At 34.0% G+C, this 20,601-nt stretch overlaps 1 protein-coding gene across 26 annotated transcripts in view; it reads right to left on the bottom strand.

The window, feature by feature from the left end:
* Window positions 1-20,601, bottom strand: part of FIP1L1 (factor interacting with PAPOLA and CPSF1) — a 76,600-nt gene that overhangs the window by 24,049 nt on the left and 31,950 nt on the right. For 14 of the 26 annotated variants that reach the window (XM_078068610.1, XM_078068612.1, XM_078068621.1 and 11 more), the window contains 2 exons: window positions 10,052-10,145; window positions 8,210-8,366 (listed from right to left, as the gene is read on the bottom strand). In XM_078068610.1, the coding sequence (XP_077924736.1) occupies window positions 8,210-8,366; window positions 10,052-10,145 (251 nt within the window). Of the gene's footprint in view, window positions 1-8,209; window positions 8,367-10,051; window positions 10,146-19,996; window positions 20,105-20,601 lie in introns of all 26 variants that reach the window. The other 12 variants (XM_078068603.1, XM_036106902.2, XM_078068604.1 and 9 more) reach the window with 1 other exon arrangement.

The following is a 20,601-nucleotide window of genomic DNA, read 5'->3' as shown; positions in this document are numbered from 1 at the left end:
ATAAGCAGATTTGCTGAATAAGACCAAAAATCTTACAGAACTATAAAAATTAGCTTAATAAATATTATATTAATAAAATAGCTTCTCAAAATTGTACTTGAGAAAGGGTGCGGATAATATTCACCTAGAATAGGCCAAGCTTTTGCCAAAGTAGCAGTGCTTAAAGTGTTATCTGCAGATTCCAGGGGGTCTCTAAGACCCCTTTAAGGAATCTGCAAGGTTAAAATTAGCTTCATAAAAATACTAAGATGTTATTTGCCACTTCCATGCTCATTATAAGTGTCCCAATAAATTTTTCTAGAGGCTACATGACGTGAAATCACAAAAGATTTAATGCAGGAACAAACAGGAGAATCCAGTTTTTTTCTATTAAGCCACATAGTAAAAAAAAAAAAAAAAAATTGCAAAAGTGTAAAACAAGACCACTCTATACACTAAATGTTTTTTGTTGTTTTGGAAAAAATTATTTTTCAAATATCTTAATGCTAATATGTAACGGGTTTATTATGAGTATTTTCTACATAACAGTTTAACTTCTCAGTTTTCATTTCTAATACAAAAAATAGATATACCATGCATAAATAAAAGCTCTTTGGGAGATTGCAGTAATTTTTTTTTAGTGTATAAAGTGGTCTCTGACCAAGAAGTTTAAGAGCCACTGGGCTAGAACCAGACTGCTAACAGAAAACTTAATACACAGACAATGTAGGCCTTACAGAAAATGCAGAAAGACTCCAGATATGAGCTGCCTTTCTCCCTAGAACCCCATGTTCTGAGACCCCATGTTGGGTCACTGCTATAACCCAAAACCATCAAGATATTTAAGGAATGAACATGAATTTTTAAGTGCATATAAAAGTACTACATGACTAGTGAGACACTAATGTACTTGATGATGATAGTCTTTAGGAATGAACTTAGGAATTCCTTCTAAAATGCAGAATCCTACACATTTTAAAATCTAGATAAACAGCTAAACCCTATATTCAACTTTAAAAGCAGGGATCATTGTTCTCTGTGGTCTGCACTAATTGGACTATAGTATTTAAGTAAAGCAAAGAGCCTTCCTCAACTTAATGGAATCCTGAACTAGATTTTAATTGTTCTGAAGACTTACAGAACCATAGTCACATGAGCTTTAATTCTGATTAACGTAACAAGAAAGGAGCTAAAATAAATCTGGCCTTCCTCTCTTTCAATAAAATCTATTATAAAAAATGAAGATAAAATAGGATGACACTAAAATTAACATTTAAAAATCTAAATTAAAAGTCTATAATATTTAGTTTGAACATAGTTTAAAAAATAGTTTACAAACATTAAATTGTTTAAAAAACAAGATAAGCCAGACACAGGACAAATACTGTAATGATTTCACTTACATGAAGTACCTACAATAGGCAAATTCACAGAGAAAGAAAGAATAGAGGCTACAGGAGCTGGGGGATAGGGTAAGGATTACTGTTTAGTAAGTACAGTTTCATTATGGATAAGGAAGAAGTTTTAGGTATACATCATAGTGATGGTTATACAACTTTGTCAATGTATTTAATGCCAGTGAACTGTAGTCTTACAGATAGTTAGAATAATAAATATTATGTACATTTTACCACAATAAAAAAGTACCAAAAAATCAACTGCACTATAACATGAATCTTTCCAATTTTACAATTCTTCTTCCAATAAACAAGTATATCACAACTGGTTTATTCAGTAAACAGACTTAACACAAATCAGGCAAACAGCAAAATCTCAGCTAACTGGATGTTTAAAAAAAAAAAAAAATCTGGTTCCTGCTCTTGACAAGCTCCATAACTTCTCTACCCAGAAATACATATGCATGCACTTCAACATGAGAGAAATAGTTAAAAAAAAACAAACAACTTTTTAAAAGACACGTTATTGGGGTGAATATACACATAATGACATGATTCGATTCAACATAGTTAACAAAACAGGCTTTTGGACAAAACCGCCTGCTGGTTCTTCTATTTTCTAGCTATTGTTTAAACTCTTTTTAAGTCCCAGTTTCTCTTCTGTAAAATTAAGAGTAATACCTATTTCAGTTGTTGTCAAGGATCATATTGAGTTAATATACGAAATGTGCTCAGAATAGTGCCTCCAACAATAAGCATTCAATATATATTAGCTACTATTAGCTATTACAAGTGACCCTTGAACAACAGGGCTTTGACCTGCACAGGTCCACTTAAATGTGGATTTTTTTTATAGTGCAGACCTATAAATGCATTTTCTCTTCTTTATGATATTAACATTTTTTTCCTCTAGCTTACTTTATTACAAGAATACAGTATATAATCCATATAACATAAAAAATATGTATTGATTGACTGTTTATGTTATTAGTAAGGCTTCCAGTCAACAATGGGCTATCAGTAGAGGTTTCTGGAAGGTCCAGTCATATGTGGATTTTTGACTGCTTGGGGGGTTGGTGCCCCTAGCCCTGGTGTTTTTCAAGGGTCAACTGAATTTCTACTATTACTCACTGAAAGCATGAAGCTGCACTAATGTATTTCTGAAAAATTTAACACAACAGAAACTATTGGGTGGTTCACTAGGCGATGAAAATAACCAATTTTCTGAAAATTAACAAAGATGTTGAATAATCCGTGTTTTCAAGTGACTGTTAGTATGGTAACAAAAAACCACATTAAATACTTTTTCATTTAAAAAAGCTACTCCAAATGTCACAACACCAATTTAGGACCAGAGGTCCTTTACATGTTTGCTGTACTGTCCAACACAAAACCTTCTCCACTCTTGATACAAATCAATTGTGGCAAATATTTTGTTCTGTTACTAACAAGGTTTCATGTACTTTTGTAGATGTGTGTTTGAGGGGGGTGGTAGGAGGCATTACACCTCTCCTTGTCTGCTATTTGACAGTAAAAGTCCCTTGAATGCATGCAATCTCTATCACCTCATCATTGTTAAGGAGGTTAAGTAGTAACTATCTACTTATGCAATGAGTCATGCCTGGAAACCTCTAAGAGTTGACCATAAATTTTTTTTCTCCAAATCAAGGCATTTCTGAGAGTGAATAATAAGAGTTATGCTGGGATAAAGGTATAAAGTAGGTTCCACGCAAATCTGGATATATGGTTCTATCTGTGAAAAAAATCCTATTTATGAAAAAATTAACACCCCCAAACATGGGTGTAATAGATCATTACTATATTTGTCTCGGCATATACAGGCCTATAGACTTGAAAGCATATGCATTTGAAATCAAATGTTAACAAAGACAACATTAAAATATGTTTAAATTCTCAAAGGATTTTTTTCCTTTTTCCTTTTAGTATTTCTCAAGGAAGCAAAAAGAAAACCCAAGGTTTCTCTAAGAAAAATGGAGTACTTTTTTTTTTTTTTTTTGAAAAATGGAGTACTTTTTAAGGCAAACTTATAAAAAGACTCCTGAACCACAGCTTTCTTTCATTAGCTGCTTATGATTCTTAAGGTGATCTAAATTACAGTGAACTCTAAGGACATACTGTAATCATGTGGTTCTGTGGTAAACGGTAACTGAAAATGTGGCTTTAATCAAGGCCTGTATTCAGCTGGGAAGCATCTATGCAGCCATACTGTTATGGAAAAGCTAGTAACCACTTTGATTGCTAAGTGTCTGTGTGACTGTACAATCTGAAAATCTCTCTGGTGTTATGGATACAGAAACATGTTAACTCAATCAGCTATCTTATTTCGGGAATGTCAAGTATACAAAAGATCTTTGTGATTAGCATTGTTGGGAAACATTGATGGAAATACAGACTACCTTCTCTCCCAACAGCTCAAAATCTAGTAAAAGTAAGGAGTAATTCAGATAGTCTCAATTTACAAATATCTGGTTTTAGTATGAACTGGTATCTCCCTGCCACCAGCAAATATACCACAGTTAGATATTGCTTTTAAACCGGCATCAGAATTCATCTGAATCAGTATCCTTAAATGCTGACAAGACAGCATGGAAATTCTAAGAATAAGCAAAGGAAATCTGGATAGGTATTTAAAATATGGAAAGCATGTAGCTGAAAATTAACATTACAGACATACCTCATTTTATTGCAGCCACCGTACTGCTCTCCATAGTTACTGTGTTTTTAACAAATTGAAGGTTTGTGGCAACACTACACTTCAGCAAGTCCACTGGAGTCATTTCCCAAAAGTGTTTGTAATTTCATGTCTTTGTGTCACATTTAAGGTAACTGTCACAGTATTTCAAACTTTTCACTATTTTATTTGTTACGGTGATTTGTGATCAGTGATCTTTTGATGGTACTGCTGTAACTGTTTTGGACGCCACAAACTAATCATATATAAGATGGCAAACTTAAATGATATATGTTGTTTGTGTTCTGATTGCTTGACTAACCGACGACCATTGGCCTCTCTCCTTCTCCTGAGACACAATAACGAAATTAGGCCAATTAATAACCCTACACTGGCCTCTAAGTGTTCAAGTGAAAGGAAGAGTCACACATCCCTCACTTTAAATGAAAAGCTAGAAATGATTAAATTTAGTAAGAAAGGCATGCCAGAAGCTGACTGGCTGAAAGCTAGGCCTCTTGCGACATACAGTCAAATTGTGACTGCAAAGGAAAAGTTCTTGAAGGAAATTAGAAGTGCTACTCAGTGAACACACAACTGTTAAGAAAGCAAAACAGCCTTACTACAAATACAGAGAAAGTCTGAGTGGTCTGGAGAGAAGATCACACCCGCCACAATATTCCCTTAAGCCAAAGGCTAATTCAGAGCAAGGCCCTTAATACCCTCTTCAATTCTATGAAGGCTGAGAGAGGTGAGGTAGCTATACAAGAAAAGCCTGAAGTTATCAGAGGTTGGTTCATGAGGCTGAAGGAAAGAAGCCGTCTCCGTAACATAAAGTGCAAGGCGAAGAAGCAAGTGCTGATGCAGGAGCTGCAACAAGTTACCCAGAAGATCCAGCTAAGATCATTCATAAAGGTGGCCACACTAAACAAAAGATTTTCATGTAGACAAAAACAGCCTTCTGTTGGAAGAAGATGCCATCGGGGACTTTCACAGCTGAAAAGAAATCAAGGCCTGGCTTCAAAGTTTCAAAGGACAGGCACACACTCTTGTGAGGGGCTAATTGAAGCTAATGTTGAAGCTAATGCTCATCATTCTGAAAGTCCTAGGGCCCTTAAGAATTATGCTAAATCCACTCTGCCTGTGCTCTATAAATGGAACAACAAAGCCTGGATGACAGCACATCTGTTTACAACATGGTTTACTGAATATTTTAAGCCCACTGTTGAGACTACTGCTCAGAAAAAAGGATTCCTTTCAAAATATCACTGCCCATCGACAATGCACCTGGTCACCTAAGAGCTCTCTCTCTGTTGGAGACATACAATGACATTAATGTTTTCATGCCTCGTAACAAAATATCCATTCTGCAGCTCATGGATCAAGGAGACATTTTGACTTTTAAGTCTTATTGAAGAAATACATTTCATAAGACTATAGCTGCCATAGATAGTGATTCCTCTGACGCATCTGGGCAAAGTAAATTGAAAACCTTCTGGAAAAGATTCATCATTCGAGATGCCATTAAGAACATTCATGATTCATGGAGAAAGATCCAAATATCAACATAAACAGGAGTTTGGAAGAAGTGGATTCTGACCCTCATGGAGGACTTTGAGGGGTTCCAGACTTCAGTGGTGGAAGTAAGTACAGGTGTGGTGGAAATAACAAGAGAACTAGAATGAGAAGTGGAGCCTGAAGATGTGACTGAATTGCTGCAAGCTCATGACAAAACATAACAGATGAGGGGTTGCTTCTCATGGATGAGCAAAAGAAAGTGGTTTCTTGATGTGGAACCTACTCCTGGTGAAGATGCTGGGAAGACTGTTGAAATGGCAAAAAAAGGATTTAGAATATTACCTAAACTTAGTTGATAAAGCAGCAGTAGAGTTTCATAGGACTGACTTCAATTTGGAAGGAAGTTCTACTGTAGATAAGATGCTATCAAATAGCATCACTGCTACAGAGAAATCAATTGTTCATGAAAGGAAGATTCAATGGATGTGGCAAATTTCACTGTTGTCTTATTAAAAGAAATTGCCATAGCCACTCCAACCTTCAGCAACCACCATCCTGATCAGGCAGCAGTCACCAACATCAAGGCAAGACCCCAAGGTCAACAAAAGATTATGACTCACTTAAAGCTCAGATGGTGGTAAGCATTTTTTAGCAACAAGGTACTTTTTAATTAATGTATTAAGGTATTTTTAGACATAATGCTACTGCACACTCAACAGACTGCAGGAGAGTATAAACATAACTTTTATATGCACCGAGAAACCAAAATTTCATTTGATTCTTTTTATTGAGGTGGTCTAAAACTGTAGTATCTCCGAGGTAAGCCTGTAAATAAATAACCTAAACAACAAAAAAATAAGGAGTGTGATTCTACAGTATAATGCCATAGATAATCTGATTATTAAAAGATATTATTATCCTTATAAACAGAAGTTACATGGCAAAGAAATGGAGTAGTCTTGTCATTTTGGAAAAAAGCGTGCTTCCAGATAATGCCAGTGCCTATAATCAATATCCTATAGAGCTTCTAAATATTCTTATACCAAAAAGGTATTTATTTCTTCACCATTTTTCATACCCTCTCTCTCACACCACTTACTCTCTCACAACAGCTAGTGCTGACTATATAAACTGTTAGCAATCTGGGGATATACTATGTTAGCTAGTAATAAAAAAAAATTCTTTTAAATCACCTTTAATACCTAGTAAAGTTAAAGTAAGATTACCAAGCAATCTGGCATAACACTATTATCATACATTGATTATCTTTTAGTGTCATCAAATCAAGTATGTTCAGAATTAACTATTGCTACATTTTATCATGTTCAGTAGACAAAGGACTCATCTATGAATCACTAAGTCTTCATTCCATTCCCTTTTCCTTTGGTTAATTCTCACCATATGGAAGACCCAAGAGTCATGGGTCCAATTACAACGTCTGAAATGGTTTATGCTCCAGAACAAGAAATTCGTTGAATTTTAGAAATAATGTTGTGTGGAATAAGCACCTCCAACCTATCCAGTCTTCTCTTTCCTCTGTTTTTGAGACAACACAGTCTCTAAAACCAGTCGTTTTTCATAATAATTCTCATCCTTTTTGAAGATAAAAGTGACAATGGAAGGGAATCAAAGGTGCTGTGGCTGTAGGTCCAATGCAACAGTTGACATTTAGAGACCAAGGATGAATACTAGAGGGAAGGACTACTCAGACCCTTTATTTGCCTAGGTACTCTGATCACAACTGGCGCCTTAGAACAAGCATGGCTCTCTCGAAATGACTGAGTGGACATGGCTCTTTAGTATGAACGATTTTATTACAAGAAAGCAAATTTTAGCATATCTCACATGTGTAGTTATAATTAGGACCAGGAGCTAGTTTTTATCATTTACTATTGGCATTCTCTGTAGGAAGAAAGTTAATTATTATCTCAATCAATCTTGTTAGTTTCATTAAAAACTGATTAAGGGGAATAAATATTGGAAGCTTACTGGGAACAAAGTAACAAAGGCCACTGGATGTAAGTTGAAAATATAAAATTTAGGGATTACTTGTGAATTTTTTCTATTGCCACCGATAAAATAATCAAAAGTGGCTCAAAATACGATAGAAATTTAATTTTCTGTCTTGTTTAAAAGAAGTAAGTACCAGGTACCTGGCACCCAGAAGCAGTCTCCTAAAAGGAAATCAGTATACAAAGATGACCAGACTGAGATTTTCACTTCACAGGATATATTTTTTTAAACCTATTCCAATTCTAAAGTATCTCCAAAACTTTTTTCAAAACAAGTTAACATGGTTTACAATTCAATATGGATTTATCCATAAATAATTAGCAACTTTAGTGATCACAATCATACTTTTAGATCACAATTTTAGCATCTGTCCATTCTTCTCTATTTTAGCATGTTCTCTTTGCTATGCTGAAATAGCACATATAGATCTGTTTCACTGTGAATCTATTGAAGATTTAACACAATAAGTTTCCTATTATAATTTTAATGCAGTATAATCAATGAAGATTTTATTTTCAAATATATATTTTAACTGCTAGAATTAAAAATAAAAGAAACACTCATGATTACTTTTTTTTTTTTCCCAAAATCAAATGTCTTATTTACTATTTACCTGGTGGTGGAATCAGAGGTGGAGCAGTGCTGACAGTTGGAGGAGGTGGAAGAAATGGAGGAGGTGGAAGGTGGGTGGGAGGAGCTCCTGGGGGGAAAAATGGAGGTGGTTTGCTAAAATTGTTGTCTACTTCAGTAGCAGATCTTTCAGAAAGGACCTAAAATTAAAGCATAGTTAATTTAAAAAATGAGTAAATGTTCTTATCTAAGATTAAAAACTCAGTAAATTCATTTCATTTAATTTAAGAAATGAAGTAAAAAGTTTTATTCACATACACATACTTTGGGGAGGTAGAAGTAATTTTTTCCATGTGTGTGATATGTGTGTATATATACAGATGTGAGTACATACTCACACACACTTTTTAAGATGTCCATATATAAAGCCTAGAAAAAATGACTGAATCATTACCCCAAAAAAGAATTAATAAAAACATTCTAAACAAGTATACTTCTAAATTAAGTACTTTATAAATATAATGAGTATTATCTTTGCTACCCAACCAACCTATAGTACTCAAATTAAGGCAATGTAATCATTAGTCACAAATACCAGCATCAGGAAATTAACATGGCAGCAGAAACAGCTATCCATTGTACTAGGGCTTGTCATTGTCAGGCTGCATGCATTAACAGGGTGCAAGTAAACAGGCAGCCAGATACATAAATAACTTTTTCATGTGAGTCTTGTACCTTTAAAAAACGAGAGTTTATACTTGAAAAGTAAATGTATTTACAAAATACTGATCTGTGTAAAGAGGTAAGGGACGGGCAGCAAACCTACAGAAGTGACACATAGAAATCTGGATTTTTGTTAAGGCTCCCTGGGGGATTCTGATATGCAAACACATTTGGGAAACAGCAGAAACAGGCAACATAATGTTGTGCATTTAATTTATACTTCTAAAATCTTTGCTGGCTAAAGGGTATCATTTAAACATATAATCCCTCTTTTCATTAACTTTCCCTACATTTAAGTACAGTAATTTTTGTAATGCTTATGCTGATAAGCTATTTTTAAAGTAGGGAACAGAATGATTTTAAAAAATCATGGCATTTTAATGGTGGGGGAAAGAAGAGAGGGCTATCTTCCAGTTTAGAAATGATTTACCCTTAAACATTAAAGAAAAGCAGATTAATTTACTAAAAGTAATGAGAATCAAAACACTTTGACATTTTTTTTTAAGGTACTCAGGAAAAGGTAGTAATAAAAAACAGTAATGATCAAGATAATAGCTGAAAGTCTCAGTTAATAAAATTCTAACTTGAATCCAAGTTACTAATATCTCCTTCATTCTTCCACTTGAAAACAAAGGAAATCTACTTCCTCCAAAAATGACACATTAAATTATAGTATATCCATATAATGAAACTATCATGAAGGAATTTTAAATATTTTTAAGAATATGGAAAATGAAAATGATAATTAAAAAAAAAAGATACACAAAAAATAATCACAAAGTATATCCTAATCTTGTTTGGTGACAAGCAAGAGATGTACCAGAGTGTGAAGAGTGGTTACCTTTAGATGCTAGAATTATTGGTGGTTTAATTTTCTTCTTTACACTTTTCCCAAATTTTCCCTTTTTTGGTCCAATTAACCTACATATTATGTTTACAGCAAAGGAAAAGAAATCTTACTAAAAAAGATCCAAAGATAATAAATTCTAATTGGAATAGCTTTTATAATAAAAGGGTGATTAATTCCATATTTTAAATCTCTTGGTAGCACCTAAAATACCAAACATATAGCATAGTACTATAAATGTGTATTGAATAAATTAAATTAGAATATGGATGTAATCCTTCAGTTTAAAAATTAGTAATTTTTAAAATACGAAACCTGTATGTTGCTGTTTTCATTTGCCCGTCGCCTTCCTTCCACTCGGCTAATTGTTATAGTCTGACCAATTACATCAATTGCCCCAGGTAATCTCCTGTAACATAGAAATTGAATCAATTCAGTTTCACCTAATTAGATGTTTGAAAAATAACACAAATATTAGGTGAGAAATGAAATCTAAGACCTTTTGCTATGTACTTTAAAATAAAACCAGATCACAACACACATTAAAAAAAAAAAACTTCACTAAGTTAGATCTCACTACTTTGTACTGGCATAAAAACTAAGCTTTAATAGTAAGCTGGAACCAATGTACCCAATGACGTCATGTTAAATTTAAGTATTTTTATAGGTTTTCTTTTAAATTTACTATTTTTTAATAGTCTCCAACTAAATTTATCTTTGTGGAATTGAATCAGGTAGCAAATGCTAAGCAAATGGAAATAAAATTTTTTGGCTGCTATAATTATAAAACGTAATAGTTCTATTACAGAAACTTAAAAAATTCCCCCAAGAGACTTGAAAAGAAATAATGCTCATTTTGATACACTGTATTTTTCTTAGTGATTTATTCCAAGCATTAGAAAGCATAAAATGGGATCCAGTTTTCCATTTCTGATAACTTGCCTTTAAATAGAAAATTTTAAATATTTAAATGCCTGCCCCACTCCAATTGTATTTATAATCCATTAAAGTATATGAGTAGATGGAAAAATAGTCTACCACAAAATAATGCTGCAAATTTAATTAGGAGAAGCTAGTAAGTTAAATTTTAAAAAATAATGTTAAAAGCCAGTTAGTAGTTAAGGATTTTATTAAAGTATATATGCTTAATAAGATTACAGAAGTCACCTGAAGGAAAAGGCAATGAAAAATGGATGTAAATTCGATGAATTTCTCTTCATCTCTATTTCAGTTCTGAACAATTCTGCCTTTAAAAACTTTAGAGAAGTAAAACCATCAAAGTACCATGGATCCTTCCACAGTCACCACAGTTAGGTTCCTGAAACAACTAATAACAGCTACTATTTGTTGAATGTCTACACATTATACCCAAACCTCACAATAAGCCTTCACTTAACAAATTACTGTACACTTGTTAGAGATGTTAAAGCTAGGGCTCATAGTGATGTAAATGGTAAAACTAACTTTCAAATCTGAGTCTTTCAGATTCCAAAGCGTACAGACCCCTTCCCTTGAGCGAGGCTGCCTCCTAGCAAGATAACTCATTTCTGAGACATTTAAGACTTCTGAAAATCAAGAACTGGTCTAAGTTTGCCTCAAGTGAACCTTGAGAAGCCCCATAAATAATTTTATGCTCACAAAAACAAAATAAAGACAACCCTATAAAAGTACATAATAGCATTTGAAATGTCTTCAACTACATAGTCCATTCCTACTTATCATCTTTCCCACTTTAGACTTCTGTTCTATATAATTCTAATAGAACTTTTTTTTTTTTTTAAAGTTCACGCTTTTCTGATTTTATGCCCAGGTCATTGACTTCCCAGATTTCCTCATGATCTCAAAGAGAAAAAGTGATTTTTAACTTAACTCATACCCTTCAATATAGCTGGGAACTATCCTAATATTCACACATGAGAAAAATCCAAATACCTCAGACATAAAACAAATATTGCTCCAATTTTTCCCCTAAAACTTAAAACAATTACAAAACTATAACTACTGTAACTTCATTATCAAAGCAGATGCCATGATCCCTCGGATATCTACACACATCTCAGATTCCAACATCCTGACAGATAAAGGTACGTATCCTGAGGCCACAATTTCCCTCACCTTTTATTGCTACCTAGACTTCACTGTAAAAATCTTTACCTCTACTATTTCCTTTTCCACTCTTTTCTATTCCTGACTGCAGCATTCTCCCCTCTCCATCTTTTAAAATTTATTCCCCTCAAGAACAAATTCTCACAAATATATCTGGATTTGCAATGTCTCCAAATTGTTAAAGTAGCAAAACTTAAATCTAGATCTAACAGTCTAATGTCTGTTCCCAAATGAAAGACCTCTATATACCATGGATTTCTAAAGACTTCTGCTTTCAAAAATTCTGGGACAAGATAATGTTGGCAGGGATGCGGAGAAAGGGGAACCCTCCTACACTGTTGGTGGGAATGCAAGCTGGTGCAGCCACCTGGAAAACAGTACGGAGGTTCCTCACAAAGTTGAAAATAGAGCTACCATACGATCCAGCAATTGCACTACTGGGTATTTACCCCAAAGACACAAATGTAGGGATCCGAAGGGGTACGTGCACCCCGATGTTTATAGCAGCAATGTCCACAATAGCCAAACTATGGAAAGAGCCAAGATGTCCATCGACAGATGAATGGATAAAGAAGATGTGGTATATAGATACAATGGAATATTATGCAGCCATCAAAAGGAATGAGATCTTGCCATTTGCAACGACGTGGATGGAACTGGAGGGTCTTATGCTGAGCGAAATAAGTCAATCAGAGAAAGACATGTATCATATGACCTCACTGATATGAGGAATTCTTAATCTCAGGAAACAAACTGAGGGTTGCTGGAGTGGTGGGGGATGGGAGGGATGGGATGGCTGGGTGACAGACATTGGGGAGGGTATGTGCTATGGTGAGTGCTATGAATTGTGCAAGACTGTTGAATCACAGATCTGTACCTCTGAAACAAAAAATACAATATATGTTAAAAAAAAAAAAAAAAGATAGCAGGAGGGGAAGAATAAAGGGGGGGAAATTGGAGGGGGAAACGAACCATGAGAGACGATGGACTCTGAAAAACAAACTGAGGGTTCTAGAGGGGAGGGGGTGGGAGGATGGGTTAGCCTGGTGATGGGTATTAAAGAGGGCACGTTCTGCATGGAGCACTGGGTGTTATATGCAAACAATGAATCATGGAACACTACATCAAAAACTAATGATGTAATGTATGATGATTAACGTAACAATAAAAAATTAAAAAAAATTCTGGGACACATGAGAGTACTCATTTCTTAAAGTTTATCTTAAATATGGTCAGAGAAGTCTAATTTTTCAACTTTAAATGGATTAATCACTGAAGATTCAAAGTGGCAAATACTAAGTTTCAAAAAATATACACATGGAAAATCAGCCTTAACAAATGTGCATCAGTAGAGGGAATCCAGAAGACTGCAATTTCTTACATTTCCACAATAATAACACCTATTTGTCCAGGGATTTTTACCACACAAACCGATTTACCTTAAATTAATCAGAAATGTGAAGTTTACCATTTTGTTCAGAAATTCTTATGACAAGATACATAAGCATATACCAAAGTAACAAAAAGTACATAATATTTAACGGAGATGAGTAACAAGCGATGTTATTTTGATGCCACATTATGAAAAATGATGTTGAACCGTATTATTCTGAAAATTTTTAATGAACCACTTTTTATTTCAATGCATAAAAAGATTTAGTAGAGCTTCACTATGAGTAGCTACTGTACCTTGAGTTTCCACATAGCACAAGTTTACCTGGGCTTACTTACACATTTGTTCAATAAGGCAGATAGCTAATGTAGCTATCAAGATTCTCTTCTCTATATTGGACAGTAAAAAGCTGAAGAGAGACAGAAACTAACCACAATGGATAGCTGAAATCTCATTAATCTACAACATTAATACAGGCAGTGGATGTTCACAAGAGTCTCTACCTTTCATGAATATGAAAATATCTCTGAAATTATAATGGAATTAAATTGACATATTTTGGTGATTCTGATGTAAGCTGCTTACAAAGATACAACAAAAACTTTAAAAGTGACAAAATTAGGGCCAAGGGAAGACAGAGAATTAGTTATTAATCTTTTGTCAAAAATCCATCTCTGAGCTTCTCATTTTTTAACAGCCAAAATAAAGGACACCATTAATAACAAAAGTCTTTTGATGTATGTAAGATAAAAACAAAGCATTAGCTCTAAAGATGGCACTTCCTGATAATAACAGCTAGTGTTTACTAAGCACCTATTATGTGCTAGGAAAGCACTGTTCTTAGCACTTTATATGCATTTACTCTTCATAATAACCCTATGATGTAGAAACTATTATTCCCATTCTACAGATGAAAATAAAGAGAAAAAAATTTCTCCTCTGAGTCCATGTTAAGAGAAAGTATGATAGAGTACCGTAGTTTTCAAACATTTCTGACCCCAAAATATAGTTATTTAAGAAACACATTTTGCACAGCAATCCAGTACCCACATATAAAAAACTGAGTTTCATGAAACAATACTTACTTACACTTATTATAAAGGAAAGAGTAACATTAAAATCAAACATGATTTATTAGTATTAAATATCACACACAAAAAAGCAAAATAAACAATACAAAACCATGAAATATTTGGTGGTTGACACCATGAAATTGCTTTCACACCCGTCACTAATGGACTGCAATCTCATGCTGTTAAAAACACTGAAATAGGGACAAAGTCTCCAATATTACTACAATGAAAACATAAGTGAATTTCACAAAGCCGTTTCTCAAAATGTTCCTCAATACCGGCTGAAGTGTAACAATGCACAGTTCAATAAAAGCAATTCAATTAGGTGGAGCCAAACAGTGTTGTCTGAGTACATGTGCTCTTGACGAAGGCTTGATCTAAGGATTTAACCGTACTTTTTTTTAAAAAAGATTTATTTTTGAGAGACAGAGAGAGAGAGCATGAGTGGGGGAAGAGGCAGAGGGAGAAGCAGACTCCCTAATGAGCAGGGAGCCCAATGAAGGCCTCAATCCCAGGACCCTGAGATCATGACCTGAGCTGAAGGGAGACACTTAACCGACTGAGCCATCCAAGCTCCCGGATTTAACTGTACTTTTGAGCAAGAATCCTTAACTAGTATACATGGGATACTGAGGGATCAGGAGGTTCCTCAACTTAAATATATGCATGTGTATAAATGTATTTTTCAGGCAGAAGAGTCCACAGTTTGCAGCAAATTTTCAAAGGAGTTACAGAACCACTACTGTAAAACAATAAATGAATCAAATATCCTTGAAGTAATCTATGAATGTTTTTTCTTCTCACAACAGAGCTCCTAATAAGAACTGTGCAGCAAGAGCAATAGTTCAAGGATTCATTTTCCAGGAAAAAACCTAGACGTGACTATTAAATATTCCCAAGTTAAGACAGATGCACCAGTATCATTGTCTAACTCAGGTCATACAGCTAAATAGATGCCTGTAACAATTCTGCATGGAAATTGGTGTAACATCTTTTAAGCTACTTCAGGAAAGAAATAAGCCTTGAAAGACATGTAGAATGGATTTAGCCATACAGGATGGGGAGGGAGTACATTAATTTTAAATGAAGGGAAGAACATGAGCAGAGAAAGTATGTAAGGAAAATAACATGTGGAGGAATTCCAATTTCCAGTTTGGCAGATACACTATCTACCAATCTGTCTGCAACAGAAACAGCATGATACACCTTTGATACTGGCTACCAACAAAAAGACTTTCAAAGAAGCAGAAAATATAAATTAAATGAGACTCACACAAAAGAAAGAGCTCTACAAGGCATAAAATGCTATGCAAACATCAGTTCCACCCTATTAATCTATCATTTTTACCTCCTATTCCAAGGTGGTCACTAAATATTTGATTAATAATCAATTAATAATCTTTATGCCAAACCAGAATCCCATTTCTCAATCAGTGGTTCTCAATGCTTCCTACACATCAGAAACATCTGGGAGCTTTTAAGAATCCCAATGCCCAGAGTGCACACCAGACCATTTAATTCGGTCTCTAGGGCCTAAGCATCCATAATGTTTTGAAGCTCCCCAGGTAATTCCAATACACAGCCAAAGTTGAGGACTACAACTAAAGGCATGCTCAAGGAAGACACATACATTGTATTTTCTTCTAGAAAGAATTTAAAGTAGTTGATAAAAATTAATACTTAACTCCTTATTACTCAATAAATATAAAGTCATACATACCAAGGCCTGATATTTAAGGTAAGGCTGTCATCCACTGCATATATATTTTTATACTGATATTTTGAGTTTTGTGGAGTCACACAGTACTGCCTCTATAGTTTTTCTTTTACCTTCACAAGCACAAGAATAATTTTGTCTACAACGTATACAGTTTATAAAGAAAACTTAATGTATTCTATTTTTCAGTGAAGATTAATCAAAAATGCTGTCTTGAAAAATAATATATGTCCAAAATAAAAATCACAGAATTTAAAACTGTTTTCAGAGCATGTATTGTCTATCAGTACTACCATTAAAGAGACTACGGTGGGAGCAGAGATCCAAAGGGAACTAACATTTACCGGGTGCCCTGCAATAGGTGCTTTTGCAGCCACAGAAACCATTTAATCCGCAAGTACTCGGTGTAAGTCCAATTAGTTTCACTTTCACAGATATGGAAAAGGCTCTTTTGTGAAGTAAAGTGCCAGTACCAAGAGTCATGTTAGTTATGACTACTTCTACAGTTAGTTAAGTCTACTTCTACAAAAGTGTTTGCTAATTTTGGGGGGCCTAAATTTTTAAAATGTTGTTACTTTTTTAAACTATCTTAAAAACAAAAAACCTTAAAGGCTTAAAGGTGAACTATGCTAAAATTTGATTCACTAGAGGACATGAATGTGTTCATTAGGGAAGACAAATTTACTCACTTTTGTGCAGAGCTTGAAATAAAGGTTTACCTGCCATATTTACGTTTAATTTCATTTTTTAAATATAGGAAAAGATACCATTCTACAGGGAATCTTTTAAAATAAAGGCCTTCATATGTCCAATCATATAAAATCTTACAAGGTACATAATACAGCAACACACATTCAGAGTGCCCAGTCAAACGCCATGAAGGTACAGGTACAGCTTTTCAGTATATTATTTCATCAAGACAGAAGGAGTAGTGCAAGAACAAATGAAGAGGTCAATCTTAGACTGAATGTCCATTTAACATCCAGTTTTATTGTCGTTTTATGTTTGTCTGTTGTAAGAAATGCAAGCAGGTTTAAATATTTTAGTGATTCTACATTAAGCAATTTTTACTATTCCTCTTTCAAGAGTCTAAGTTAAAAAGCATTAATATTAAAAAACAAGCTTAATAAGACAACCTAGAATTTGAAACTAATTACCCGACAAAATTTGATATTATAAAATGGAAACAAAACACACAAATAAACTGGACATTAGGATAAGATTACAGCAATCATCCATATTGCCAATTTCAATTTTCTGTGTTCATTAAAACTGCTTTATTCTTCTAATTGGCTTAGTGTCACAAATCTGAATTTATAAAACAAACTCATACCAATAAAATGTCCTTGTTACATAGATATAGTTAGCCTGAAGAGTACTATTAACCAAGGTTGGAAGAACACTATGTTATATAAATTAATAGGACACACATGAGATAAGAAGTCTGAGTCTCCAAATAACTTTTAAAAAAGGATTGCAACCACTGTTTAATTGCTCTTTACAAAGAGATTTAAGCCATGTTTCAAAAAACCCCTACATTTCTCAGTTATGTTAACTCCAAGAGCTAGCATCTCATTTTTTATAAGCGTGTATATGTATGTGTCCATATATATACATGCACACGTACAACCAGAGAACAGCTTTTATCTAGAGTTTTCTTTTGAATTTTCAAAAGCACAAAATACACATTGAAAATAGTGTCAAATTTCCTACTACCTACATTCCCTGAGACTAATCACAAAGTCAGAATGGGAGCTTTCTGTGTTTCCAAAGCACCTTTTTTGGGGGGTGGGGGAGTAATAGTATCAACACTGAGATGTATCATTTTCAGTTATGAGAACTAATATTTTCCCTATAAACTAATTATCTTACGTCAAGAAATAAACCATTATATCAAAAGCACAATTATTTTAAAAAGTTCTGTCAAATAACTGATATAAAAAGGAATTTCAGATACTGAAATAGTAGCAAAAGAAACATATATAAAGTTTTAAGTTGCATTAAAAATAAGTGATTTAAGTATTTCTATGCTTTTGCTTATGAAAATCAACCTGCCTTAACTGCAGGTACTAAAAGGCAGAAAACCTTGAATGTTTTCTGGTAGAAACCTAGAATTCTAGCCCTGACTTTAATTAGCCATAAATTTGGGCAAATTTCTTACTTCTCAGATCTCCTTTTCCATGTAAACCAGGGACTAGCCAGAAAATAAAGAATTTCATGATTAAAAGTGCCTTCCTGATAACACAGTCCAGCCTGTCATGTTAAAAATGTAGAAACAGAGGCCTAGAGATTTTTAGGGAACTATCCTAAATTCACAAAGACAAAACCAAACCTAATGTCCAAATCCAGTACTTATGCCATGAAACCGCTGTAAGTTTAAGAAGTAGTTATTCTTTATCTACAAAGATGACTACTGATTCAACAATAGAACAATGAAAATGAAAGCTCTTATCGCCTGGCCCTTTTGGGATCAATAAACAGGCTGTCCAGATTACTGGCCAGGTTAAATATAAATCTAAGAGTTTCTCTATGTACTGCATGCTATAATGACCAATTATTATACAGAAATTATATTATTAGCACTCCTGTTAAACTTTGAATTTTCATAGAAATATTAAAAGTGAAAAGATTCATAGAGTCCACTCCGCACTTATCAGATCTAACTTTATTTAAAATAACTCTTGAAATTTCTACTGCTGCTTCAAGAATTCTAATTTTAAAAACTAAGATCAATATCCTATAATACTATGGAAAATGTCAATGAGTACACTTTAAAATATAAGATACGCAAATTTTCATTTTATACCGTTAAAGCAACACATGGAACTGAGACTATTCTAAGAATATAGATAATATATTTCTATCTGCATCAATTATGTATTTGAGATGAATAGCCACTTTTGAGAATGACTAACCTTATTCTCTCCTAACAAGAGATCCTATCAAAACCAAGCGGATTAGAAATTCTTACTACTCATGAAGAATATATAATAAAGACCCCAAAGGAAATCTAAGAAAATAAAATATTGATATGTTTCCTCCCTTTGCTTTTCTTTTAGTTATTATGATCAAAGATATCTGATCATAACTTATATATCTGAATGAAAATATTTAAAAGCACATTAATATAGCATCAACCTGCCTAGGAAGAAAGCTTGAAATGCTGTAATGAACACAAACAAAAAATCACCCCCATACCATCACTGTTTAAAACTTTAAATGGCAAATTAGGGAAGTACCTAAGTCTACATTTCCAAGTCAAGCAAACTGTTAATTGCTCAGACTGATTACTATTTGCAATGCACTGTCATATCTAACATATCTGCTTCTCACTACATCTCTTGGGGTAGAAATTATTATTCCCATGTTACAGGCTCAGAGAGTATACAGTACCCATCCAAGGCTGCACGCTTTGTAACTCTAAGATTCAGAACACAAACCAGAATTCTGCAGAGGGGAACCAGGAGTAAAAGCATAGGAACAACAAAGGAGATGGTACTTCCTAAGACACCTGCTAGACTCAGTGAAATGGCTGCTTTACGCACCGTAGTTGAGATAAAACATTTGGAAAGATTCAGTGTAGTTCAATTTTAGAGGTTCTAAATACTAGCTCAGAAGGCTAAATTTTATTCAGTAAATAATGAGAAACACCCAGGGATTTAATAAGGTGTGATATGAGAAAGAATTAAACCTGCAGCAGTAGGGAGAAAAAAACATTTATTGAGGTCCCATTAGCATGGTTCCATGCAATTTATAATGTATTATAAAAAGCCAGAGAGACGATAGGCAAGGTGTGAGGTGACAGGGCCTGACATATGATTTTTAAAACCCTCAATTTCTCTAAAGAAAAAGCTAATTGAGGGGGAAAAAATATGGTACAATCTAATCAAAGTTTATTAACTTATTACTAGACAAAACAACACTGATGATCTAAACATCAGGGAGTAGCCAATGTTTAAAAACAGCCTTACCTTAGGTCAGGTGATTCGGCCCTCCCATACCGGTCCTGCCACTTCCCAACGCTGGAATTGGCTTTTCTGGAGGCAGTACTTGTCTGAGACTGAGAAGAGGTGCTGTTTCTGGTGAGATAAATTTTCTATGTTTTTTCTTACATATTGTTGTCTCTGACCCCCCTTGTTCTGACTTTTTTTTCTTTTCTTTGACATGCTTTGTCTAAAGTCCTTTAGCATGTTCCTGTTGTATCATTCTCTCCAAGGCTCTGTGGTACTAAAACTGCTAATAGGTACTTAAATATAAATGTGCTATCAACATTTTATTAACTCTAGAATATTTTTAGAAATCTTTTTCAAAATAATATGATGTCAAAATGCAAAATAAGAACCAAGGGCTTATCAGGTTATACTATATTTATCAAGAAATAACTTCCCGTGCTTTTATGAATAACATTAACTTCTATGGTTTCACAAAACCTTATTCAAAACTTTGGTATTTCTTTCCCTATATTCTTTCAATAACAGGTACAAATAGTGTACCAGCTAACAGTAACTCTCTGATGTGTTTTATAAAAACCTACATTTTTTATATTTCATAAAAATTCCATTTCAAAATAACTCTT

Source organism: Halichoerus grypus, chromosome 3 (assembly GCF_964656455.1).
Source record: "Halichoerus grypus chromosome 3, mHalGry1.hap1.1, whole genome shotgun sequence".
NCBI lineage: Eukaryota > Metazoa > Chordata > Mammalia > Carnivora > Phocidae > Halichoerus > Halichoerus grypus.
The sequence above is the reverse complement of the archived record's forward strand: the minus strand, read 5'-3'. Positions and strand labels throughout refer to the sequence as shown.